At 43.6% G+C, this 27,402-nt stretch overlaps 1 protein-coding gene across 1 annotated transcript in view; it reads left to right on the top strand.

Annotated features, from left to right (window-relative positions):
• Positions 1–27,402, top strand: part of TLL2 (tolloid like 2) — a 135,168-nt gene that overhangs the window by 8,515 nt on the left and 99,251 nt on the right. Inside the window, exon 2 of the mRNA XM_049790830.1 lies at positions 14,400–14,513. Coding sequence (XP_049646787.1) covers positions 14,400–14,513 — 114 coding nt within the window. The remainder of the gene's footprint in view (positions 1–14,399; positions 14,514–27,402) is intronic.

Below are 27,402 nucleotides of genomic sequence, written 5' to 3'. Positions count from 1 at the left end.
ACTCTCTGAGGCTGGACTCTGTCTGGTTCCATGCCCTGCAATGCAGCCAGGGTGTCTCCAGTGCCACATCCACGAAGCCACCTCTTACTTCGGGAGCTGTGCTTGGACCTGTTCCTCCTGCTGTGCCCTTTCACTCAGTTTTAGTTTCCAAACAGTGGAAGCTGTGCAGGCTGTGAGTCCCACAATCATTGGAGGATTGTAGGATGCACACCTGTCCATGCCCAGGGACACCTAACCAAGCCATCAGCATAGAGGCTGGTCCCACTGTCCAAATTTTTGCCATCCAAGCAATGCTCAGCATGTTTCTTTCTTCTTTCTTTCTTTTTTTTTTTTTTTTTTTTTGTGGTTTTTGGGTCACACCCGGCAGTGCTCAGGGGTTATTCCTGGCTCCAGGCTCAGAAATTGCTCCTGGCAGGCACGGGAGGACCATATATGGGACGCCGGGATTCGAACCGATGACCTCCTGCATGAGAGGCAAACACCTTACCTCCATGCTATCTCTCCGGCCCCTCTTCTTTCTTTCTTTCTTTCTTTCTTTCTTTCTTTCTTTCTTTCTTTCTTTCTTTCTTTCTTTCTTTCTTTCTTTCTTTCTTTCTTTCTTTCTTTCTTTCTTTCTTTCTTTCTTTCTTTCTTTCTTTCTTTCTTTCTTTCTTTCTTTCTTTCTTTCTTTCCTTTCCTTTCCTTTCCCTTTCTTCTTTCTTTCCTCTTTCTTTCTTTTTCTTTCTTTCTTTCTTTCTTTCTTTGTTTGATTCTTTCATTCTATTTCTCTTTCTTTCTTTTTCTTTCTTTCTCTTTCTTCTTTCTTTCCTCTTTCTTTCTTTTTCTTTCTTTCTTTCTTTCTTTGTTTTCTTTCTTTCTTTTCTTTCTTTCTTTTCTTTCTTTCTTTCTTTCTTTCTTTCTTTCTTTCTTTCCTCTCTCTCTTTCTCTCTTTCTCCTCTCTCTTTCTCTTTCTTTCTTTCTTTCTTTCTTTCTTTCTTTCTTTCTTCTTTCTTTCTTTTCTTTCTTTCTTTCTTTCTTTCATTCTTTCTTTCTTTCTTTCTTTCTTCTCTCTTCTTCCTTCCTTCTCTCCTTCCTCCTTCCTTCCTTCCTTCCTTCCTTCCTTCCTTCCTTCCTTCCTTCCTTCTTCCTTCCTTCCCTTCCTTCCTTCCTTCCTTCCTTCCTTCCTTCCTTCCTTCCTTCCTTCCTTCCTTCCTTCCTTCCTTCCTTCCTTCCTTCCTTCCTTCCTTCCTTCCTTCCTTTCTTCTTTTTATACTTCTTTTCTTTTCTTTTTTTTTCTTTTTGGATTTTGAGCCACACCTAGTTATGTTCAGGATTTAGTCCTGGTTCTGTGCTCAGAGATGACTCCTGGAGGTACTCACAGGATCGTATGTGATGTTGAGGATTGAACTTGTGTTGCTGTGTGCAAGGCAAGCACCCTGCCTATTGTACTATTGCTCTGGCCCCCTCACTATGTTTTTCATGGGGAAGAATGGTCACTGTAACCCTCTCAAATTAGAGCCTCAAGCTCTGGGCCACAGTCAAATCTCTTTCTTTCTGGTCTTTCCATCAGCCAGGTGCACTCCCATCATCTCTTGAGCATTGCAGGCCTTGGCCCAAGCACTTACAAAGAGAATGACAGTCTCTGGGACCTGTATGAGATATTGAACTGGGAAGTGTAGGATAGGACCTTGAGCCCTGTTCTCCCCGTAACCACCTTCTCTCCTGGCTCCTTCTGCGCACACTTCATTTGCACCCCAAGGCTGCTGTATTTTTGGCCATGTCCGTACCTTATTCCCTAGATCACTGGAGCCCATCATTTCCCTCCCACCTCTCTCTGTCCTTTTCTGGGAACTCAACAACTCTGCCCTCCAGTGGTCCCCCACCCCCACCCCAGCAGGCTCTGTGTAACCAACAGCTCGGTAAATGGAGCAGAAACTGAAATGCCCTGCAGAGAACCAGATTTTAGTACTGGCAGCTGTGGTGTGAATCCTGCCTTTGCCTCCTACCCATGTAACTTTGACTAGTTTCTAGACCTCTCAGATCCCCAACTGTCCTCATTTGGAAAATGGGAGCAATATTAAAATCCATTGAATATGTTTATTTGAGAACTAAATGAAGTCCTGAATATGAAGTAGTTAGCCAGCACTATCAGGTGTTCATTGTTATCTCTTCTCCTTGCTGTCATCATTATTATTATTATTCCCCATTTCAGAATTTTCTGATTTGTGTTGATCCCTTGGCAGGTTGTGTATACTTATCTCTCCTTCTCAGGGTTGCCAAGAGGAGTCTTGGGATTTCATAGCATGTGGCAAGTGATAATTTATTGCTCCACCGCTCACTAGCTCTCATCCATGAAGCAGGAAGAGTATGACAGATAAACTGAATGCATATTCGCAAGTTTTTCATGGTATCCTCTTAGGCCCATATAATATCATTCTGCTGAGATGCAAACATAGCAACAGGAACTGAGCTTTCCTGCTGATTGGTTCCAGACCTGTGATCACGCCACCCTGTAGCCACTTCTGTCAATTACCAATAAATATTCTCAGGCTCGCCTGCATGAGCACTTGAGTGTTGATGTTCAGCCCCGGGTTTTTGCCTGCTCCGCCAGCTGGGCCACTTATCTCGCAGCTCATCCTGCAATTTCCATGAGCCTCCTTCCCTTCCTCCCACCTGGGTTACTGGCCTTGCATGGCTGTGAGTCCTGCCAGAGCTGGTTTCCCACAGGGACAAGCTACCTTCTTCCTTAACTCCTTTATAGCCATATACCCAAATCAATTCTCCTGCTTGTTGGGCAGAAGTAGTCTCCCCAGGTCACCTGGATTCAAGAGTCTGTTGTGTTTCTGTAAGGACTGGACTCGGGCTACACATACCAGGAGATGTCAGAGTCCAACCAGGAGCTTAAACAGAAACCTGGGTACCATCTAGCGTGTCCTCTTCACCCCCATGCTATACAACTCAGGTATTGTCAATTCTTTCTCTGAAGTTAACCCCTCTGCTTCCCTCTGTCTTTACTGCCACCATTGGGTCAAAGCCCTAGTGGGCTCCTGTCTCCATGCTGCATCCCACTTTCATCTCTATTTTCCATCCAGCGGAAGAGCATCTTTTTGAAACTTTTGTCTGACGAGGTAAAATCAGATATAATTAAGATCACCAATGACACATGGTACACCTTCTCCCCTCCCTTACCTTCCAGGAGATGGTGCACTCCAAGGTGGAGGAAAATAGCCTTGCTCTGACTCCCGGTGCCCAGCACATGGTGCATGCTCAACCAACAATTATAGAGTGAAAAACAATGCAAACAAATGAAGCCCCAGGGAGAGTCAAAAAAGATGTTAGATGACAAGGAAGGGTAGCCCTGAGCTGGTGGGAAAGATGAATGAGATTTGGGAAAAGCATTTTGAGGGGAAAAATGGCTGATCTGACTGTCACGAGTGTGTGCTGGGGCTCTGCTCTGGTTCACTTTATGGGGTCCTCAAGACAAGATCAAAAGAGGCTTGGTCCAGGCAATTTGAGTCTGAGAGAGGCTCAGAAAAGGGGGAGCTCATATTGGCTTTTCTTTTCTTTTCTTTTTTTTTTTTTTTTGGTTTTTGGTTTTTGGGCCACACCCGGCAGTGCTCAGGCGGTGCTCCTGGCTGTCTGCTCAGAAACAGCTCCTGGCAGGCACGGGGGACCATATGGGACACCGGGATTCAAACCAATCACCTTTGGTCCTGTATTGGCTGCTTGCAAGGCAAACGCCGCTGTGCTATCTCTCCGGGCCCTCATGTTAGCTTTTGAGCAGACGGCTGCTCTCATGAAGATGTGGCGCTTAGGCCTGTGGAAGCTGAAAGCAGGAGGCCCATTGTAAATTCTAGACCTGAAAACCTAATGCAGGCTCAGGTCTCAAGAATGGAAAGAAGGAAAACAGGGGAGAACTGACCTGTTTGTATGTGTAGTAGGTGTGTGTGCATACATATGTGGGGTATGGCACCTGTGTGTGGGGTGCACATGTGTAAGAGTCTGTGCACATGTGAGGAGTATGCACATGGTGGACATACATGCACAAATCAAAGTGGAAACATGAATGAGGTTATTCACTGGGTACTCTGAGACAGAGGAGATTATTTTTATATAAAAATAGTTTTCTTGATTATACAGAAAATACACATTGACTGAATAAAATTTAGACAAATTAGGGAGCAAAGAGTAAAACTTTTCTGTATTTCTGTCATTTATATGCTTTGTTTTCTTGTTTTTTTTTTTGTTTGTTTAGATCATTTTCTCTGCATGCTTCTATTCTTTTAAGCTAGTGGGCATAACTCTTAAGCAGTGCTGGGAAGTGTGGGGCTTCTCACAGCAATTCTAGGCCAACTGGGATCTCTGGGAGTGGCTCTGGGGCCTCTTGAGTCTTGCTTAAGAGATCCACCCCCAAACAAACAAACACCAGAATGGCTCAAAACAGATAATCAGCTACAATTGGAAACTGAGGATCTTAGTCAACTATTTGCCAATGGCACCATGAGGCCCTTTTGCTGCCACTGCTCCCCCTGCCCATGGCTGATGTAGCTGACTAGCATGGCTGTCTTTCCTGTGGGTTCAAGCACTCACTTCCCTATGCCCAGAGGAGCATTACCCTCAGAGTCAAGTTGGCACATCATCTCTGGCAGAACTATAAAACTTCAATAGCCTTGCAAATACTGCCCATCTGCTTGTGCAATCTGGTGGGTAATTTTTTTCCTCTGGGAAATTAGCTGAGCAGGTATTTACTTTTCTTCTTTCTTTCTTTCTTTCTTTCTTTCTTTCTTTCTTTCTTTCTTTCTTTCTTTCTTTCTTTCTTTCTTTCTTTCTTTCTTTCTTTCTTTCTTTCTTTCTTTCTTTCTTTCTTTCTTTCTTTCTTTCTTTCATTCTTTCTTTCTTTCTTTCTTTTCTCTCTCTCCTTCCTTCCTTCCTTCCTTCCTTCCTTCCTTCCTTCCTTCCTTCCTTCCTTCCTTCCTTCCTTCCTTCCTTCCTTCCTTCCTTCCTTCCTTCCTTCCTTCCTTCCTTCCTTCCTTCCTTCCTTCCTTCTTTCTTTTCTTTTCTTTTCTTTTTTTTTTTTTTTTTGCAGGAATTGTTGGTAGTGATGGGCCTATGGAGTAAGACACGCCTGTGCTCTGGGCCTTCTCCTGGTTCTGTGCTCAAGGATTATTCTTGACTACTGGCACTACTTATGGGACCATAAGTAGTGTCAGGTAGCTAACCTAGATAAGTCTCTTGCAAGACAAGCACCTTACACCCTGTACTCCAGCCCTGAGCAGGTATATCTTGGGCCAAGCGAGTTCTGCTTGGGAAATTAAGGTGCAGCATGGTTCTGAAAGGTATTGCGCAGCCACATTTTGATATATCTGATAAAGCTAGGCAGGAAGTCTTATCTGTCCGGTAGCACCAGCCATCTCATTTATTTGTAAATAAGAGAATACCTGCCAAACAGGGTTCCCTGTGCCCTTTAGGACTCAGCTTGGCTCTGCAATGCTCAGTGGTGTTGGCGCTCTCCTAGGTCCTGACTGACCTTTAATGTGGAGCTTCCTCTGAATTCTCAGGTCCTGCAAGTTTCGGATGTACAACTCAGATGGATACCACATTGGTATCACCAGTATTATAGAAGGGCATGGATTTAGAGGTGACAGGAATGGTTCTGAGATGGACTGTTTGGAGCATTAAACTAAACCTGTTTCTTCATATTAGAAACAAGGGCATTGCTTATGACTTTCAAATTCAATCCGTCTTAGAGATTCCATGATTCTAACTTCTTTTAGTCTTTAATATAAAGCTTGCAAAAATTAGTTCAATGCAGATACACCATTACCAACTCCCTGCTCTTCTGTGCCATATGCTTGGGTCACTAAGTTGTGAAGGCTGAGGCAGCTGGAGGTACTGGAGGGAGGAGCCTCTCATGCTAAACAGTGCTTATTCTTTCATTTCGACCCAGAGATCCAGAAGGTGTAACTCACATCTTGCCTGCTTCCTCTCCTGCATCCTCCATGGGCCAGAACCTCTCCCTCCTTCTCCGCAAATGTGCTTGAATGCAGAGTCCTGAAATTTAGGTTCATGGTTTCAAAGTTCATGGTCCTGAGAATAAACAAAAAAACTATTGTGGTTGCACAGAGCTGTGGACCCCATTAACAGTGTCCCATGAATATTTATAGTGTGGAACAACAAAAGAACATAAAGTCCATATTGTATTTCCTAGAACTTTCTTTCCATGGGGTCCTTTCTCTGTGGGTTACTTTAATGTAAGCTTTGCTTATTTAGTTGCACACTTTAAGCTGATTAACTTTTTACGGAAAAAAAAAAACCCACAAAAAAGCAAAAAGAAAAAAAAGAGAAAGAAAGAAAACCCCACAACCAAAAACCTAACCCCCAAACTAACCCTCCCTATTTGTTTGTACATACACTCCCCTGACAAAGATTCTTTCAACCTGTTAAATCCCTTTGCTGGAAACTTGAAATGAACAAACTGTGTCTCTGGGTCAGATTTCCCTGTAATTCTCCATGCCACTGGCCCCTCCACCCCACCTCAGCCTGTTTCCTGAGAAGAATTCCAGTGGAATTCTTATTTATTCCTCCAAGAGCTGGGCTGAGCTCTAGGAAACCAATGTGGAGTATTACCGAGGTCCTGCCTGAATGGCTCATTCTAGAGAAGCAGCAGGCTCAAAGTAGACTCCTGCATGTATCAAAAAAAAAAAAAAAATTAGAGTGAAGCCAGCCACCAGAGCCAAAGGACCTCAGAGACCATGGATTTGCCTGGACTCCAGACTTGTGTACTTGTGTACCTGCCCTATGGGCAGGTACAGAGTAAGGGGCCCCAGTGTGGCATTTATTTATTTATTATTTATTTATTTATTTTTAATAATGATTTCTTTATTTAAGCACTGTGGTTACAGAATGTTCATTAGTTGGGTTTTAGTCATATACACTGCCCTGCACCAGTGCAACTTTCCCACCATAATATCTCCCATTTCCCTCACACCACCCTCCCCCTGCAGGCATTCTGCTTCTCTCTCTCTCTCTCTCTCTCTCTCTCTCTCTCTCTCTCTCTCTCTCTCTCTCTCTCTCTCTAACACACACATTTTTCTCTTTCCTTTCTGACATTGTGGTTTGTACTATTGCCAATAAGGGGGTGCCATGCATATCACTTATCCCCTTTCAGCACCCAGTTCTTGTCCAGAGTGATCAGTTCGAACTGTCATTGTCCTGGTAATTGTCAGTGCAGTTAGTTCGCTAACTACACTCACTGCTCTTTGCTCTTTGTGACAAGCTTCATATCATAGGCTGTTCCTCCTGGCCCTCATCTCCATTGTCTCTAGATGTTATTATCATATTTTAATTTTTCTTATATTCCACAGAGGAGGGAGACTATTCTATGTATATTCCTCTTTCTCCGACTCATTTCATTCAGCATAATAATCTCCATGTACATCATGTATAGGCAAATATGACTTCATTTCTTTCTTTTTTTTTTTTTTTGGTTTTGGGGTCACACCTGGCAGCACTCAGGGGTTCCTCCTGGCTCTATGCTCAGAAATCACTCCTGGCAGGCTCTGGGGACTGTATGGGATGCTGGATTCAAACCACTGTCCTTCCGCATGCGAGGCAAATGCCCTACCTCCATGCTATCTCTCCGGTCCTGACTTCAATTTTCTTTTTTTTTAAATATATATTTTATTTAAGTAACATGATCATAATTGGGTTACAATCACAAACAGAACACCCCCCTTCACCAGTGTAACATTCCCCCCTCCCCCTTCCCATCCCCTGCCTGTGTTCAAGACAGGCATTCTACTATAGTTATTTGTTTTTAAGTTCAGTAAATTGTATTTTTTTCTTAAAGGATAAGAGTAAAAAATATAGTAAAGTTGTGAGAGTGGCAATCGCCGTTTTTTTGCATAGGTCCAGAAAAATGGGGAAAATTGAAAAAAAAAATCCTTGACCTGATTACAATTACTTCAATTTTCTTAATGGCTGTATAATATTCCATTGTGCAGATGTACCACTGTTAGTTAAAATCTATTTTTCTAGGTCCAGTGTTTGGAAATTACGGTCTCATAGATCTGGGAGGGGCTTCAGGATCTAACCCCAACCGCAACTTCTCTAAGTCAAGAACCTGCAAAAAGGCTGAGCTGGTTCAGCAGACTGCGTGGGTGGAGCAACCAAAAGAAAAAGTGATTTTCCTGAAGTCATATACAGCAGCTGTATACTCTGTTTCTCAGTGTAGATCAGGCCTGGGGCCCTATAATGTTTTCAACTGAGCCAGTTGAGTCCCGAGTGGAGCTCTGCTGCATGCATTTGTGATTTAGCCCTTCTAGTGTGAAGCTGATTGGAATAGCAACAGCCCTGGGTGACAAGCCCAGGGTAGCTGTAAGAACTAGAGCAGAGCTGGATGATGGTGATTCCTGCTGGAGATGCTTCCATAGACTAAATCTAGGGCTTCTCTCTCTCTCTCTCTCTCTCTCTCTCTCTCTCTCTCTCTCTCTCTCTCTCTCTCTCTCTCTCTGTCAGAATACAGATTAGGGAATGATATGGGTGGGGACAGTGGGGATGCAGAGTTGAAAGGGGTTTCCTCTCATAGCCTGTTTTCCTTCCTGCTCTTAGGCTTCCCAGCTCAAACCAGGAACAGCTAATACCCCACAAAATCTCCCCCAAGTGAATCTGGTACCTCAGTGGTGAGGAATGCAAATCTTTAGTTTTTGGGTTTTTTTGGGGGGGAGGCAATACCTGGCAGTGGCACTCAGAGGTTACTCCTGGCTTTGTGCTCAGAAATCACTCCTGGCAGGCTCGGGGGACCATATGGGATGCCAGGAATTGAGCCTGGGTTCGTCCCTGGTCAGCCATGTGCAAGGCAAACACCTTACTGCTGTGCTATCTCTCTGGCCCGCAAATCTTTAGTTCTTTTATGTTCTTTATGTTGGCCCCTTGGTGACCCCTACTGACTTGTCTGCCCCCACTAGGCCTTCTACTATGATCAGACCAACAGCTCTTCTGGGACTGAGGCTGAAAGCTCTAGGATGGTTAGTCCCTGTGAGTCTTCATCAGTCTAATCTTTGCAGACAAGGCTCAGGCATGCACATAGAGTCCTCTTGAGAACAAAGCATAACTTTAGAAATGGGGATCTTTTATAGATAATTATGGGGATCAGGGTGGAGCTCTGGTGCTCTCCTGGCTCTGTGCTCAGGAGTGACCCCAGCAGTGCTCAGCACACCATATTTGGTTCCAGGGATTTGAACCAAGGTTGCAGTCACTGTAGCAGCTGTGTGCAAGGCAAAGGCCTAGCCTCTTCTACTATCTCCCCAGCCAATATATAACTCTTGTTTTTATAATAGTGTACTTGCAGTAGTACCTGCATGTAAGGCCTATTGTTATATATCTCCTCTTACCATTTTATATTCTGTGACCTTGGAATCTTCCATGATGGAAGAATTTATACCAGAGAGATCAACAAATGTCATAACTCAAGTCTTTTCCTTCTGCCTCCCCCAACTGACTGTCAGCATCAGCACAACATGGATGATATGTCATTAGAAAGGGATCCTTTAAAATTAATCTCCTTTTATGTTTTCACATTTATGCTATAATAGCTTTAGCATTGTGTTTGAGTATTTTAAAAGGTTTCTATTTTTGGTTTCTGGAAAACATTATTTTCCCCATTGTATTCTATCTTTCATTTCTGAAATAGTTGCTGGTGGAGCTCTTCCATAAATAAAACACCACCACCTGGTGACCGCTCCCACATTGCAGGTTGGCATTTTCACAGGGTCAGCCAAAATAGGGGCATTTTAGATGTTTCCTGTGACCTGTCCACTCAAGCTCTCCATTTCTAAAGAATCACTTCATTTGGCTGGGTCAGTTCAGCCTTGAGGAACAGGGGTGTACAGGACCCACGAGGAAGGGCTGAAGGTTCAGTGCTTCTCAAATGTATCTGCTCATTTTCTGCCCGGGCATCTTGTTCCCATATAAGTTCGTCTGGGGTAGGACTTGTGACATTCTTTCTGCCAGGCTCCAAAATGAAGTAGACATTGTATGTCACTGTCCCTTCTTTTAGGAGACTGCCATGGGCCACCTTTTACTTTTTGGTAAGACTTTAATTGCTATGTGTTTTGAATGTCTAAACTTAGCTTATTTGACTTCTAAATGTCGTTGAGCTGATTTGTCGCTTAAACTTTTTTAGTTTGTATATTGTGTAGTACATTTTGGTCTAAAGTGTGGCCTACAACTCAACCCAACTTGAGTTTTCCTAAAATAGTAACTTGTCTCACTCTAATTCATTGATTAGTCTCCCCATCTTCACAAATGTGCGATATTACTTTCACCACTTGAATTTTCTTATGTAGTCTTGCATTTGCTTTAAGACTGTCCTGTCCTACAGGGTTATTTTTTTATATATTTTGTCTGTTTTTTTCTTTGTTTTGCTTTTTTTTGTTTTGTTTTTGTTTGGGGGGGTGTTTTGGCCACACCTGGTGATGCTCAGGGGTTACTCCTGGCTCTGGCTCAGAAATCGCTCCTGGCTTGGGGGACCATATGGGATGCCGGTGGAGCGAACCTTGATTCGTGTCCAAGGCTAGCATGTGCAAGGCAGATGCCTTACAGCTTGCGCCTCTGTTCTGGCCTTCTATATCTTTTTTTTAAAATTTATTTTATATCACCTCTTTTGGTTTGTTTTCTATTTTGTGACCACGTTTGGTTGTGGCTCAGGGCTTACTCCTGACTCAGCACTTAGGTCAAATCCAGGTCAACTGTGCACCATAGGGTAAATGCCCTACACATTGTACTGTTTCTCTGAGGGCCTCTCATATTTTATGCCTAGTAAGGCCACTCTTCCTTGGGCTCTTTTCTTCTCAACTCTTATCACTTAATTGTGTGGATTGGCTTTAATGTCTTTTTAAAAAAAAAAAAAACCACAAAAATTGGGATTTTGAGTTAAGTTGCATTAAACCAAATAACTAAGGAAAGCTGACCACTTTAGGAACATATTATGCCTTTTTTTTCTTTTTTGTTTTGTATTGGGGCCATACTTCGTGTTGCTCACAGTTCATGTCTGACTCTGCACTCAGGAATCACTCCTAGAAATTCTTGGGAAACCATATAGATGTTGGGAATTGAACACAGGTTTACAGCGTGCAAGGCAAGTGCCCTACCCACTGTACTATCTCTTGGGCTGCAGGCCTTTCTTTTCATTTCAGACACATTTTATAACTTCAGTAGAACTTACACTCTTGACAAAATATCATAGTTTCTAATCTATAGAGATGATTCCTGGGCAGGCACATGTGACTGACTAGCCTATGTGAGGTGAGTTCCTTTCCCAGCACAGCACCTCACCCCTTCCCCAGAGTCACTACATATATGTAGCTTGATCCCTGTTGTTTTAATATATATAATATATTAATATATATAAATAATATATATTTAATATATATTGAGGCTGTTAACATGTGTTGTGAGGACCTCAGTGGGTCTCATATTGAAGAACTCAAATATGAATCAGAATGTATAGCCACTCAAGTTTCTCCTATGGATTAGTATAGTGTATTTCCTATTTGAAAATTAGATTTCCTTACTTTAAACACTATAGCTTATAGAGTTGCTCATAATACAGTTATTTCTAGCATTCCATATTCTAACACCAATCTCTCCTCTAATGTAACATTCCCTTCATCCTTATCACCATTTCCCCATCCTCCCTGGAGCTTGCCCTTTGGCAGGTACACAGAATCTACGTGATATTGCTTAATACAACTAATCAGTAATGGAATTATCACCAACAAAACTTCATTAAAGGAAAACTTTTAAATTTGTGAAATTTTTGTGACAATTTTGTGGCATTGTCATAGCTCTCAACTAGACTACTAAGCTGTTTATTGCTAGTTGAGCATTCTGTTGTTGGTTTTGTTTGTTGAGCTTGTGTGGCTTCTATAATTTCACATCTCATTTTGTGTTTTCCTACTGGGATGTCAGTATTAACATTATGGGAGTGTCATGCCGCAGCTTAAGCATAAGTGGCTGTGCGGTTCAGGACTTTAAAGGTCTGTGGATCTAGACCAATGAGCTCATGTGGAGACAGTAGTGGTTTATGGGCTGCTGGGACTTCCGGAATTTTAGAGCCATGGGTGAGCTTGTCCTGGTTCCAAATAGTTCCTGGAGATGTCTGCTACAAAACTGGCATACCTGGTGTGTTTGGTGACTTGGAGTCTCTGCAGAGATGAGTCGAAAAGTGGTGAAGATATGCCATTAGTATGGCGACAGTTTTGGGTGACACAGTGTATGCAGTTGATAGGGCTTCAACAGGGTGGGGAACTTGCCCTACTCCCCACCTTGAGGCCCCAATATAATCATCTTCAAAATCAGTATATCCAGGAATTTTGCTGCTAGTTTTGCTTCTCTGTCCGGTATTAGATGAGTTAATGTTGCTGGCTGATTGATTAGCAGGTGTAGATTATTTTCTTCATTTTTTTTCCTTGTGTATTGGTTTTCTATTTCACTTTATTAGAGAGCATTTTTCAATGTAGCCTTTTAGATTTTCTGGGATGAGCAGTTGCTTATGTACCAAAGTTCTGGTTTATTTTCTACAGTCCTTGTACCCTGATTCTCTTCATTTTAAGATTGAGGATAGCAAGCACATGTTTGAGGCTGCCATTCATCCAAGTCCATTATAGACTTTACTAATCATCCCAGTACTCTGCGTGTATTTCTCTACATGCTCTTCTTTATACACACTCAATGTTAAGTATAATGCTGGGGTTCCAGGAATTTAAGGTCAGTGTGCTCTGTTCAAGGCTCCCAGGAAAAGAACAGGCCTCCCCTGACATCAGTGAGTTCTGTGCACATCTCTCTATGAAGTCCTTAATCATCATTTCTTCACTTTTCATCCTACCACTCTCACCACATGACTGGGATAGACTTGGGGTTCCTTTCTGTGTTCTCTGCAGCAATTGTGGAGTCTTTTGCAGGAATTAGGCCATTCAGAGCATGTTGTGGTGGGAGCCTGGAGCTTCCCACGGTACTTCTGGCTGGTGAAAGTGCCAAAGCCAGTTTCTTCCACTTGGTAGAAGACTTTTCTTAGATGCCTGGGACTTTTGCTCTGCTCTTTTAAACCAGATTGGACTTGGGATTTTCTTGACTCTGCCACAGTAACTTGATAAATAGCCTTGAACAAATCACTCAGTCTTCTTTCACAGCATATTCATGTTTACAGAAAGAGGTGGGGGTAAGACCAAGATGAAGTTCTGATTGTGGACTTCCATTCCCTCTGATTTGCATCCTGGAAGCTCTGTGCCTGCACTCTGCACCATGTGGATCTCTGTTCTGGGGCATCATTTCAGAGCAAGGGGTGGCAACCTTCTAGAAACAATCTTAGGGACACCAATAGGAACTGACTTTTGCATTAGGCAGGATCTGTAGGACTGAAGAGCAGAGTGGGATCAGGACTTCTTTCAGGGAACTTATAGAATCACAGGGAGACTAGCCTGGTGCAGGAAAAGATTATGGGTCCAGAAGTGGAAGACAATCCAGTAGCCACTCATGTTGTCTTCCTCCTGGAGGAAGACCCCAGAGGGATGCTCAATGGTGTCAGTCACTCCCATGGGTATCATGCCTAAAAGAGCATCTATTTTGAGAAAGGGGTTTGGGAGTCATACTCAGAAGTATTCAGGAATTATTTCTACCTCTGCTCACAAGTAACCCTTGACAGTAATTAGATAACTATCTGTGGTGTTGGGGATTAAACCAGGGTTATGGTCTCTATAGCTTCATGCAACGGAAGTGCTCTCCCTCCTATATTGCCTCTCTGGCCCCAAGACCATCTATAGATCTCACTGTTTATCAACATTCATTTGGAGCTGATCATCTATTATTTATATAGTGGTTCATGGGATCAGCCCATGGAGATGTAGCCATCTCCGTGATATCAATAGAGCAGGAAAAGAAGCTCTTGCCCAGGTAAGGGCAGAAAATATTGTGATCAGTTGATTCTTTCGTTGCATTCAGTGATCCCCACTCAGTGTTCCTGACTGTGATTTAGAGGGCCATAAGGTACTACTGCTCAGCACCAGACATCTTGCATGCCAAATCTGTGCTTCTGTCCTATGAGCCCTCCCTTTTGCCCTACATTACTCCTTGTTTTTCCTGGGGACTCTGAAGAAAAGGGAAATGGCCATCTTAGTGTGGTGATTTGGCTAGAGATGGGATAACCATGTCTTGTTGGCCAGCCATTTGATCACAGGGATCGGTTCCAGCCCCAAGGCCCTGAGGCTCTGTCAGCACATGTAAGTTCTCCCTGACCCTTCCAGCCCCTGTTCAGAGGGATGCTCTTTTCTAGAATTTGCCACCCCACTGTAGTGCACTCTGAGCAGAATCTAGTCCTGCTCTTGACCTTCAGCTCAACTCATCAATTTTTTTTCCCTTCTAAGCTGTCTTTTGGGGAGACATCGCCTTAGATGAAGATGACCTGAAGTTATTTCATATCGACAAGACCAAAGATGGGATCAAGCCACCAGAAGGAGCCGGACATGGGCATGACACAGGTGAGAACTACATCCATTATACCGGCTTTAGAGGGTAGCCCAGGAACACTGAGCACAGCCACCACTATTAGACTGTTTGGCCAGTGCTCACTTGTGCTTGAAATACCTGAAGAGTGTCTCTCCTTAATTTGGCTGTGGGCAGAAGCCTCCAGGATTTCCAGCCCTCTTTTTTGGAGGCTTTGGATTTGAGCTCAGAGGGTGCATCCTTGTGTTCTGTATAAGTTCTCAGGACCCTAACATCTGTGCCCAGCACTTTCCAGCTGCAGTGAATGCTAGGATGGGTTCAATGTAAGGTGATTTAGTCCTCAGTGCTGGGAAAGAAGAATAGCAGGGACATTATTTGCAATGGGACCGCATGCCATTTTGGTGTTGCATCTCCTTTCTTTGATCTTTCTCCTTTATGACTGAAATCTCTTCTACATAGCTGTGAGTCTGGATTTTTTTTATTCAAGTCTCCTGGTTTTCTGTTGCATAAACATCTGTATTTATTTATTCTTCTATTGGCCAAACTTTGGACAGTTTATTGTTGTGAACTATGATAAGATAATGTGAATACTTCTGTTCTTGTATGTGTTTGTTGGACATGAGCATTTTCTTAGGACATTTAACCATAATGGAGTTTCAGGGTCTTGGGTGCCAGCAGTAATTTAGCTCTGGTAGATGCTGTCCAACACTTTCTTAAAATGATTGTATGGTTTATATTCCATGTATATACATATGACTCAGAAAACAGGAGTGAGTACTATGCAGAATCTAGTGGCATTTGGGATCTTGTATCTGGCTTAGAAGTCTCCATTGTGCCTCAATAAATGATCCTCTTATTCCTGGAGATCTGTCCTATTATAGCCCAGAGGCACAGGTTTGGTTAGTGAGAGTGAAAGGTCCCAAAATGAGGCTGGAGGCAGCCAGCATCATCCTGCCAGTTGCAGAGAAGTGTTGGCTTTGAAAGTTTTCTAAGGATGCTACAGTAAAGAAAGCTTGGCAGTCCAGTCCTTGCCTTTCACATTCCCCCACAGCTAACATTTTAGGCTTAGACCTTTAAGATTTTAGTGAACTGAACTGAAGAGATATCACAGGGTTAAGAATCTTGTCTTGCATCCGGTTTCAAGAAACAGTCCACGTTAGGGGGAGTTGGTAGGGAAGGCCGCACAGCATGAGTCCGCAGGGAGTTGGCTGTCTTTTCTTGCAGGAGACGAGGTGTGGGTTTGACTGGGTGTCCCCTCGCCTGGGTGCTGGGTACTGTTTCGTTGGGTAGGAGGTCGGCCTTGATGCCTAATAGATTAAGGATTGAGGGTGAAGAGTTTTAATATGGTGGGAGATCTGGATGGAATTGAGGGGTGAAGGGATAGTTGGATTTCCAGAGGGGAGACAGGGGAAGGTATATGGGACTGTTTCTTGAAACCGGATCTAGGTCCAAAAGTATCCCCAACACAAGAACTCTTCCAAGACCTCCCTGCCACAAATTTTTACCAATCTGAAGAAGGTCAGGGGGTGGGATAGGAAGATGCCTGGGAACCCACACACCACAGGAAACACCCAAAAGACAATGGGAAAAACTGTACCTCCAACATAGGCATAAGACTGGTAATACACCACCTCTTTACCTACTCTCCCCCAAATGTAAGGTAGTCTTTTGCACCACTTTGGTCCCTTAAAAAACCTCACTAACTCACCTTAAATTTTTTTTTAATTTTTTTATTTTTTTTAATTAATTAATTTATTTTTTAAATGTTTGTCCTACATATACATTTGTGAGCGCATACATTTTTATTTCCTTTTTTTTTTTTTTTCTTTTCCTCGCTTTTGGGTATGTGACCTGTTTCTGTTATCCCCTCTGTCCACCCACAAATACACAGACATTATAATGTAGCACCACTTCCCCCTGCAAAGGCACACCAAATAAAGGGGAAATCTTACATATAAAAAAAAAAGAGCTCTTGTCTACTAGAGATGGGAACTCATAGTTGTTTACAAAACAGGGATATCTCCTACCTTGAAAATATGTCATGTGGAATCAACTTAGACCTCAGGTGATCAGATACCATTCATCCAGCCTTGAACCCTGGATCCCAGACATAGAAACGGCACAGTTCCTCACAACAGTGGCAAGAAACAAATCCCAGCCGGGACTGCCTTAATACTGCGGGGTCAACAACAAGGGCCAACTCTAACATGATTTCCTGACAATGAGGAAAATCTGAACATCCTGACCTCAGAGCAGATTAACCTACCTTACCAGCTAACGACAAGACACAACCAGAAGTCTCGGCACCCTTTGGTAGGTCCAAAAGACAAGATCGTGATTTATAGTTGACTGGCTGCTAGAACTACGACCAGACGGTATACATCTTTGGACCAAAAAAAAAAAAAAAAGCCCTAGTAGGGTTTGAACTATGACCTGCACAATAACCAGGATCCCCAGTCCCAAAGGTCCGGCAGAGAAAATTGTAACGGAACAGGGCTTTTGGAAGCACAAAGAAAGATGCTATCCTAGGTGCCACCCTAGGATCAGGGCAAAGACCAAGATCACCAACCACAGAAGATGGTTTAAAATGATACGGAGGTAACAGAACCTCTAGAACCACAAAGACTGACTTCATCATAAGTCCCACCTCAGGAGCTGTGCAGATACTGAGACCTCTAAACACAGAACAGAAGTCTTCCACACACCAAAAAAAAAAAAAAAAACAAAAAAAACCACCACCGGGAGAGTAAAGGCTCCTGAGCAAAGTCTAGTGTTGATCCCATGACAGTATGCTCCAAGGACGGAGAAACCCCATATCTCTTAGGCCAAGTGAATTCCTTTTCGAATGACCCCAATATTTACTGTGCCAGGGCAGGAGGGAAAAAATAAAAATACAAAAAGCACAAAACCTTGGTTATTATCTATATATTTTTTACCTCCATTTATTATTGTTGTTATTATTTTTATTCACCTATCTATTTTGGTCGATTTCTCTGTTTGGGAGTGATTATTGAAACTGTCCCCAACCATACTTATATTTTCTCTTCCTTTCTTTTCTTTCGTTATGTGCTATGCCATGTTTCTCATTTCAAGACCATGGTGTGTTTTTTTTGTTTGTTTGTTTTTGCTTGTTTTGCTTTTTGTTGTTTGTTTGTTTGCCTGTTTTTTTTTGTTTGTTTGTTTTTTTGTGGTGCTTATCGATACAGCTCAAGCCCTCACTAGATATTTGACACTTCTTTTGGTACTGGTGGAGTGTTTCACCTTCTTTTTCTCCATCTCTCAAAACGATGATGAGAGCCTCTAGAAGGATTCCGCCCAGTTTCGGGGTATTAGATCCTTACCCCAGTTTATTACTTTTCTCTTTTTCAAACAAAACCACGCAACTTGAACTAGCTAGTCCTGCCTCCAGTTAGAGGGGGAACTAAGGGAGGCATCAAGACCAAACAGGTGCAAGACTACTAAGTTGTGGGTTAGATAAAGAGGGGACCACATATTCAAGCCGACCTGGGATGAGGGAAGAGGAAATGGGAGGTAGGACAGAAATGGAGGTGTAGGGAGGACAATTTGGTGATGGGAATCCCCCCTGATTTTATGTAAATATGTACCTAAAATATTATTGTCAACACTATGTAAACCATTATGATCAAAATAAAAATTAAAAAAAAAAAAAAAAAAGAATCTTGTCTTGCATATGACTAACCCAGTTTCAATCCCTGCACTGTATATGGTCCTTTGAACATGACCAGGACTTACTTTTCAGCACATAACTAAGGATCAGTCCTGAACACCCTCATAAAAAGACAATAATAATAACAACAATACTATTTTGAATGCCATCCTGTGAAGTGAGAAGCATCATATTCAGCTTTAGGTGCACCATCAGGTCACAGTATCTTGTCCCTAGAAATATTGACCAACATGGGTGAAAAGGACAAAGGAAGAGAAGTCAGAAATGGGAAGATCCTAGGGAGAGCTTTGTGAGAGACTGAGGTTATATGAAAAAGGAAGAGCTCTATGACCAATAGGGGCATTGCTAGACTAACCACAGTTATGGGTTGTCCAGTGGTACTACCTGTGCTTGAATCCTTGGGCTGGGTCTCAGAAATTCAAGCCTCAGTTTCTGTACCTGTCAATTGTTGGTAGTCAGCCTAACCTCAAAAAGGTTCTGAGGAGAAAAGAGGGGACCAGCGGGGCACAGGGGTTAAAACAATTGCCTTACATATAACCAGCCCCAGTTCAATTCACAGCACAGCATATAATTCTGAATGCCAGTTGTGATCTTGAGCACAGAGCTAGGAATAAACCCTTGAGCACTGCTGGGTGTAGCCAAAAGCCAAAAAAGATAAAAGAAGTTTGTGTCAAGTTTGTAGTATGGGTCTGGTGCTTTAAAAATGCTCAGTCAGGGGCTGGAGCTCTAGTGCAGTGATAGGGCATTTGCCTTGCATGCGGCTGACTGAGGACAGACCTAGTTCGATTCCAGCATCCCATTGGTCCTGCAAGCCAGCAATTTCTGAGCGCATAACCCGGAGTAAGTCCTGAGTGTCACTGGGTGTGACCTAAAAAACAAAAATAAAAAAAAGAAGCTCAGTCAATGTCCAATTTGCTGCTTCTCATCTCTGTCACTCATGGAGACATTTATAGAAAGAACTGTGGCCCATGTAGACTCAGGACTCAAGTGGAGATAGAGGAAAATTGTCTCTATACTTGCGGAAGCGTGGGGAACATGAACCTGCATCTTTTGAAACTAGTTCTCACATGGCATTTCCTCTTTTATTTTTTTTAACTTTTTAAAGATTTCTTTATTCATTCACTTATTATTTTAGTGTGTGGATCCCATTCAGCAGTGCTCCTGGATCTACACATAGAGATCCCTCATGGCATTGCTTAGGTGACTATATTGGGTGTCGGAGATCAAACCCCCGTTGGCAGTGCACTCAGCAAGCTCCTTACCCACTGGACTATTGCTCTGGCCCTTCTACTATTTGTTTTTGTCTCTGTAACTTTTCTTCTATAGCTTTCCTCTCAGGGCCTATAGATACTTTGCATGAAGTTATTTTTAGAATGGGAATAGCTTAACATTATTTTTGCTGATTAAAATATACTTTGACAAAAAAATGAAAAAAAAAAAACCAACCAGAAAAATTATTACTCTGGATTCTTTGGGTCTTGTAGAAAGCAGAGCATGAAAATGCTGCTCTCTCCCTGACAGGGTCCCATCATTAACTCTTTACTGAATGAACCCTTCCAGTTACACTGGGCTTGGACTGGATGTATGATGAAGATTTACTTTTGCTGGTGTTTGTCTTGGTTTGGAAATCACATGCAGTGGTAGTGAACAGAGTAGTTCAGGGACTACTCTGTGCTTGAGGGGGCCATGACATGCCAGAGAGTGAACCCAGGATCCTGGCACAATGCATATTCTTCAATCTACTTTGCAATCTCTATGGGAATTCTTCCCATGTGCCCTTGTCCTCTAACCACCTATCATCACATCTTGACTCTCTTGTCCTGGATTACATTAAAATCTCTCACATTTACTGACATTTGTGGTCCAGCATGGACTCTGCCACCATTGGTCCTATGCAGATAGGCTCAAAGGTTATTTCCCTTTGTATCTATTCTTCTTCTTCTTTTTTTTTTTAATTAGAAACTGTTGCAATGAGTAACATTTTTAAATACTTATAGCGCAGTAGGGCGTTTGTCTTGCACATGGCTGACCCAGGATGGAACTTTGGTTTTTATCCCATGGTGTCCCATATGGTCCCCCAAGCCAGAAGCGGTTTCTGAGTGCATAGCCAGGAGTAACCCCTGAGTATCATAGGGTGTGGCCCCAAAACAAAAACAAAAAATACTTGCTATGCTTTGTTCCTATTCCTTTTCTGTTGTGGATGGGCCAGGGGTCTCCCACTTGGTTAGTGGTACCAAAGGAAGATACCTTATTCTACTCAGAGGCAAGGTGGAGTGGGGAGAAAAGACCCTGTGATTTAGCTCATGGCATCCTGCTCTCCGGAGATGAGGAAGCACTATGCCCATTGTGAGTGCCCAACTTGAAAGAGGAAGCTGGGCTACCATACCTTGACATCGGACTTTTGGCCTTCAGAAGGGGGAGGCTACATGTCTGGGGGCTTGATACACTCAATGGGATCATTTGTTGTAATGGTCTGCAGCTCCTTTATTCTTTTATCTGGTCCTCCACGTCTGCCCACCACCACTCTATCCATACCTCCTCACCCAGCATCTCTCTCCTTATCAAAAAAAATTCAGACAAACATGAGGCATTGTGTCTGCACAAGCACTAGTTACCTTCCTTCCTGCTTCCATTCCAGCTGCACCCTCTGCGCCATTACCCATATGACAGAAAGAGAAATTAAGGCTGGGTGCCAGGGCTGGGCTGCCCCGAAGACTGTTTCCTCAGCCTTGCTGCTAGCTGAGGAGACTTTCTGGGTGACAGAGCTTTTTGATGAGCCTTCTTAAGGTTTTGGGCCAGAGAGAGTGCTTGGTTCTCCCCATTGGAGACAGGCCCTCCCCTGCATAGGAGCTCTGCAGGAAGTTGCCTTGTGGATGTGTGTGGGAGCAGAGGCCAGAGTGCGCACATTTCTCGGGGAGAGAAAGTCCTCTGTGTGCATTTTATTTGCAGTGAGAAGAATGGCAATCCTGGACAGGCATAGGCCAAGCTGTTCAATGAATGAAACCCTTGAATTAACATGACAGAGTTTCCTAAAGCTGCTAATCGGATTAGCTGTGTCATGAAGGAAGTACTTAGCAGGACACACAGACACTCAGGCAGGCACACTCTTTCGGACCCTCTTTTATCCTTTCCCTTATGATGGTGCAGAACCTGACACCCCCCATTTCTGAGCTCTTAGATACCTTGCCTCCTAACTGCACAAGATGGGGGTGTATGTGAAAAGTCTTAATAGTGGATGTTTGGGACATTTGTTTCTTCCCTAAAGAGTTCAGGAAGCCAAAGTGGAACATTCCCATCTTTGCAAATGTCCAAAAACCTGGAGAGGAAATCTCTTCTTGCAGTTATCTCCATCCGGAGGAGGGATCAGATTTCTCGATCTTTGTAATGAGGCTCTGAAAGGGGAAATGGTTTTAATTACTTACTGGCTCTGATGGACACAGTGTTTCCCGCCTTGTCTATTCTGAGCCATTGGGCCATATCCATCTCTATTTAAGAAACCAACTTTGCTCTAATCCGCCCTTCCTAAACTCTAGCCATCTATGGAAGGTGTCCACATTAGCCCTGTCATTTGGGCAGATGAGTTAAAAGTAATGAGAGCTGGAGAGATAGTATAGGGACAGGGCACTTGCCTTAAGACCTGGATTAACCAAGTTGGTACTTGGCTTCCCATTTGGTCAGTTTCCATAATCCTCCCTGCCAGGAGTGATCTCTTGAGTTAAGAACCAGGAGTAAGTTCTGAACACCTCTCTGAGTGTGACCCAAAATCGAAAATCAGATAAAAATTAGCAGAGGAGACTTGTGGAAAGGACAACTTTCTGAACTTTTTGTTTGTTTTGGGGTCACACCTAGTGGTACTCAGGGGTTATTCCTGGCTTTGAGTTCAAAAATCACTCCTGACAAACTTCAGGGGTCCATATGGGATGCCAGGGATTGAACCCAAGTTGGCCATGTGCAAGGCAAATGCCATATTCGCTGTACCACTGCTTTGGCCCAACTCCCTGAACTTGAGAGCTAATGCTTGAATACAAGCATGAGTGCCTCACTGTTGAAGAATGAACCCCATCATGTCTTTTATCTTTTTTTTTTTTTTTTTTTTTTTTTGGGTTTTTGGGCCACACCCGGTAACGCTCAGGGGTTACTCCTGGCTATGTGCTCAGAAGTTGCTCCTGGCTTGGGGGACCATATGGGACACCGGGGGAATCGAACCGCGGTCCGTCCAAGGCTAGCGCAGGCAAGGCAGGCACCTTACCTTTAGCGCCACCGCCCGGCCCCATGTCTTTTATCTTAAATTGGCACATTTACCAAGCTTTCTACAGATAAGCTTGACTTATCTTTGTTTTGTCTTGATCTTTTATCTTTAGTTCTGATATAAGGCTGGTGTGTGAATGGTGCCAACAAACTCTTGTGAATTATATATGGGCGTCTTGAGTCTCAGGATAGTGGTCTCCTTTCTTCTCTGTTCCTCTCCCCGCATGAGACAGACTTAGAATTCTGTTTCTTTGTGATGCCTTAGGCCCCAGCTTATTCTGGGTGCCAGCAAATGAAGAAATGCATATGTGTGTGTGTGTGTGTGTGTGTGTGTGTGTGTGTGTGTGTGTGTGTGTAATGGTGTCCTCAGGCTGAGTGAACCCAAATAGTTAACCTTGCAAGGAGTGACTGGAGGCTATCTGTTGGCCACATGATAAATAGCTTATCCTTACTGGGCCTTTGGTCCAGGTCCTCACATAACAAAGGCAATCTTTTTTTTTTGGGGTGGGTGGGGTGGGGTTTCGGTCACACCGGCAGCGCTCAGGGGTTACTCCTAGCTCTACACTCAGAAATCACCCCTGGCAGGCACGGGGACCATATGGGATGCCGGGATTCAAACCACTGTCCCTCTGCATGCAGGGCAAATGCACTACCTCCATGCTATTTCTCTGACCAAACAAAGGCAATCTTAATCCTTTCCCAAGCCAGGAAAGGAGAACCTGCCTCCTCTTACTCCCTGGAGGGAGAGGGGGTTTCCTTTCAACCTTCCCCTCCCAGAGCGGCCTACTCCTCCTGGGAGAATTCACCTTGACTCCTGGCTTGAGATCAATTTATGAGCTGAATACCTACTCCATCATGCCCTATTCTATCCCCAGTGGTCTCTTCCACAGCTCAGTTGACCCTCCAATACCAAATTTTCCACTAGTCACTTATCCTTGCTCTCCTCCTCCCTCTAACATAGTAGATACTAGTGGAGACTTGACCAGGGCCTAGTACTAAGGATAAAAGAAAGTGATGATTGGCATGCTTGTGAGTCCTGGAGGAATAAGCAGGCCAGAGGGCAAGGCCTGGGGCCCTGCATAGAGAAGATGAGTCTGTTAGCAGTACCATACCTGAAATAAAGGCCCCAGGTGAGAGTTATCAAACAGGCAAGGCTTGCTATTGGAAATTCAATACCTGGGACAGTGAGCCAGCCTTCTGGAAGGCCCAGAAGGACCATGGGAACAGAAATCTTTGGTCAAAGATAGAGACTTAGTCAAATAGCACCAGAGGGGCACTTAGCAGAAGTCACAGGAAATCAGGCTCTGTGTTGGGAAGGTAGAACAAGATGAGGGTTGGTTCTCCTGGAAAGTGGATGGTAGAAAACAAGTCAGAGATTTAGCTAACAGGATGAGATGGGGAAAAAAGTCAGTAATTAAGCAGAGCTAGTGATGTGCTGTGGAGAACCTGGAGTGTCAAACTCAGACCACTTAGGTATCCCAGAGCACAGGTCACAGCGTGCAGGCTGCAATTAGTAGAACAGAGAACAGGGACAGCATACGGCCTGGCAGTGATTCCACTCTCAAAGTTTTCAGTTTAGTGAGATGATTTAGATGATAAAGAGGCATCTGATAAAATGCACATCTGCTCTTTGGGAAAGAAAAAAGTATGTAACATAAGGATTCTATCAGCTCATTCCCCAGGGCCTCATTCAGAGACTGACATACAACTTGGATTGAAGCCAGAGTTTATTGCAAACTTGAAGTGTTGGAGAAAGCAATTTCACCTTTAGGTTGAGTTTGATTGTTGCTGTATTTGTTAAAATTGAGAGAAGTGTGGCTGGCAGACTACCAGTGGGATACAGAGCCAGTCAGTGGAGGGACTCAGTGGGCATTGATTACTCTTGGGTGTACCTCCAAGTAGTCTCCTCCTGAGCCCACTCCTGCCACGAGTCTGGGATCCCAGGTCAAAACTGGAAATTCCACTTGAGAAATCATGAATTCATTACCTGATATTCTAGGCAAGACTCTTTTAGACTCTAGAAATGAAATCCCACTAAGTATAGTTCAAGTAAAAGACTTCATTTAAGAACAAATTTTTAGGGGCCAGAGCAATAGCACAGCAGCTAGAGTATTTGCCTCGCATGCAGCTGACTCAGGTTTAATACCCAGCATCCTATATGGTCCCAAGTCTTCAGGAGTAATTTCTGAGTGCAGAGCCAGAGGTAACACTTGAGCACCACTGCGTGTTTTTTTTTTGTTTTTTTTTAAAAAAAAGAATATGTATCAGGAAGGGTGTTTGCTTTACATGTGGCTGACCTGGGTTCAATTTCTGGCATCCTATATGGTCCCCTGAGCTTACCAAGAGTGATTCCTGAATGCAGAGCCAGGAGTAACCCCTGAGCACTTCCAGGTGTAGCCCCCAAACAAACAAAAATAACAACAAAGAATATATTTCCATGGCCATCTAGAGACAAAAACAGAGACAAGCCAACCTCTTGGCAACTAGACCAGGAGGTAGAAAGAAACAGGTACCACGAAGTTAATTTTCCTCCCTTCCTCCCTCTCTCCTTTCCTTCTTCCCTCCCTCCCTTCCTTCCTTCCTTCCTTCCTTCCTTCCTTCCTTCCTTCCTTCCTTCCTTCCTTCCTTCCTTCCTTCCTTCCTTCCTTCCTTCCTTCCTTCCTTCCTTCCTTCCTTTCTTCCTTCCTTCCTTCCTTCTCTTCTAATAGCTGTATGATTTTATTTTTTTATTTATAAATGAAATTCTTTATTTTTTGCTTTTTGCAAAAAATTATTTGGGGATCACATAAGCAGTTCTCTGTGACTACTCCCAGCTGGGCACTAAGGGACCATGCATGGTAGTGCTTAGAACTCTATGTTGAGGATTGTATCTGGACCTTTTATGTACATAATTTGCACTCTAGCCTGTTGAGCAATCCTTCTGCCTCTATATCCTGCTCATAATTTAAATAGTAGTTTCTCTAAAGCAAAATGAAATGTTTTTCCATACCTGTAGGCTATTTATGTAGCCTTCCAATCAATTGTTCTGTGTGGCCTAGATATGAAATGTATTTCCTCACCCTGACTTAAGAAACTGGTGATGAATTTTATTTATTTTCTGGCAAAATAAAGGATGTTTTTCTCCAATATAGATAGAAATATCTCAAGCTTTTGTTTGCTCAAAGCCATATGCTTTGTTGTGGTGGTTTCTGGCCTTTTTTCAGATGTGTGCATTTGTTATGGTTGGAAAGTGACCTTCAGTGCAAATTCATTTACTCTTCATATGTCTTTTGCTATAAGGCATAATAATGAACTGAATAGATTTTGAATAAAACAAGTCCACAACTCCTCAGGATCACCTACCATATGTCAGACCATGGGACCTTCCCATCACAGACCTTCACATTCTTTACATATAAACTGGAACATCTGACTCAGTTTCCCAAGGCTGGATCCAAGATGTGTGGGAATTAGCAGTGCCACATCTGCTGCTCACTAAGCTCACTAAGATCCCATCATCCTGGAGTCTTTGATTTTCCTTTATTTTCTCCTTGTGGAACTGTAGTATAGTCATTCCACTGACGATGACCTAAGCTGATCCCAGGACTCTCCAAGGGGCTCTCATAGGTGTTGGAGGGAATGTGGCCATGTCTTCCTTCAATCTGAGCTTAGAAAACAGCAGTAAGTCACAAGGATCTGGAGAGAGGAAGTTGGGAAGACTCAGGCTGTCCCCCCACAGCAGAGCCACAGAAGAGCCACTGCTCAGTGCCAAATGGGCAGGTCCAGGAGCCTGAGAAATGCACCTGGAGGGGCTGCAGGTGGCCCTGCCAGTGTGTCTGGGATGAGGTTCTCATTGCACAGACCTGAAACGATGTTCAGGACAGAATCACATATGTTTCTGGGGCTGTTTACTCAGAGGTCTGCAGGTCATTATTTCTGTGTTTTCCAAGGAGGTCCTGCGAGAGAAGGTGATGATGGCGATGCAGTTGCCAATGGAATCTCATCTTGCCTTCTGGTGTCTCCTTCCTTTTTAGTTTCCTTTAATGATCCTGCTGCCCGCAGACAATGAAAGAGAAACCCCAGCTGGCCTTGACCTTCTTTGCTTTCTGCCTCTCAGCTTCCTCATTACTCTTTCTCATCCCCGGGTCGTGGCCACCAGGGCCAGCAGAATTCCTGTCTCCTCTGATGCTGGCACCCTCTAGAGGCATGACTTTCTCATTCACTCTCCCTCCCAGAGGTCCTGAGTGGTCAACCCACCCGCCAAATCTGGTCTGCAGATGTGTCTTGTTTGTTTTGTAATGCTTACATTTTTTTTAATTTGCTGCCAACATTTAAAAATCAGATTTCTCATAAAAATCCGGAACTCTGGCTTCTCTTGAAAAGCTGGAATATCTGGCCACACGGGTCCAACAGTCCCACATGGCAGCAATCAGTAGAGTTGTGTAATGATGGGCTGAGCTCTGGAAGGGCAGGTGCACTGCCGTGTGCTGCAGACCCCTCCGTTCCCCGCTCAACACCACTCACTAGGACCTTGTTTCTCAAGGGTTCACTTGCCTGGGGTTCTGGTCTGGGCATTTGACTCTGTTGGGCCAGTGTGGGAAGGGACACCACCCTCAGGCCTGGATTCAAGTTCCCTCACAGTGGGCAGGATCACTTTGTCTCCTCCATCAAGAAAACATCAGAGTTGCCTTGTGGCCTGGAAGAAGGAAGAGCCTTCTTCTGCAGGAACTTCTTTTTCTTGAGCTTGAAATCTCTGGCACCTGCTTATAATATGGCCACTATATCCCTAGCTGTAAATGACATTGGGGAGAAATTCTAGGGAGAATTGGGTTGTAGGGGGGCTATTGATGACTTGCTATGTGCATTAGTACCAGAAAAGGGACAGTCATAGGTGGTCTTCTCTCTGATACCCTCATGCCTCTGTTATTTCTGAAAGGGGTGGTCACTGCTGTACAGTGTTCCAAGACTGAGCCAGCGCCTGTTCTTCAGGACACATATGGTCTGTTTCA

This window comes from Suncus etruscus, chromosome 17 (genome assembly GCF_024139225.1).
Source record: "Suncus etruscus isolate mSunEtr1 chromosome 17, mSunEtr1.pri.cur, whole genome shotgun sequence".
NCBI classification, from domain to species: Eukaryota; Metazoa; Chordata; class Mammalia; order Eulipotyphla; family Soricidae; genus Suncus; species Suncus etruscus.
The sequence above is the reverse complement of the archived record's forward strand: the minus strand, read 5'-3'. Positions and strand labels throughout refer to the sequence as shown.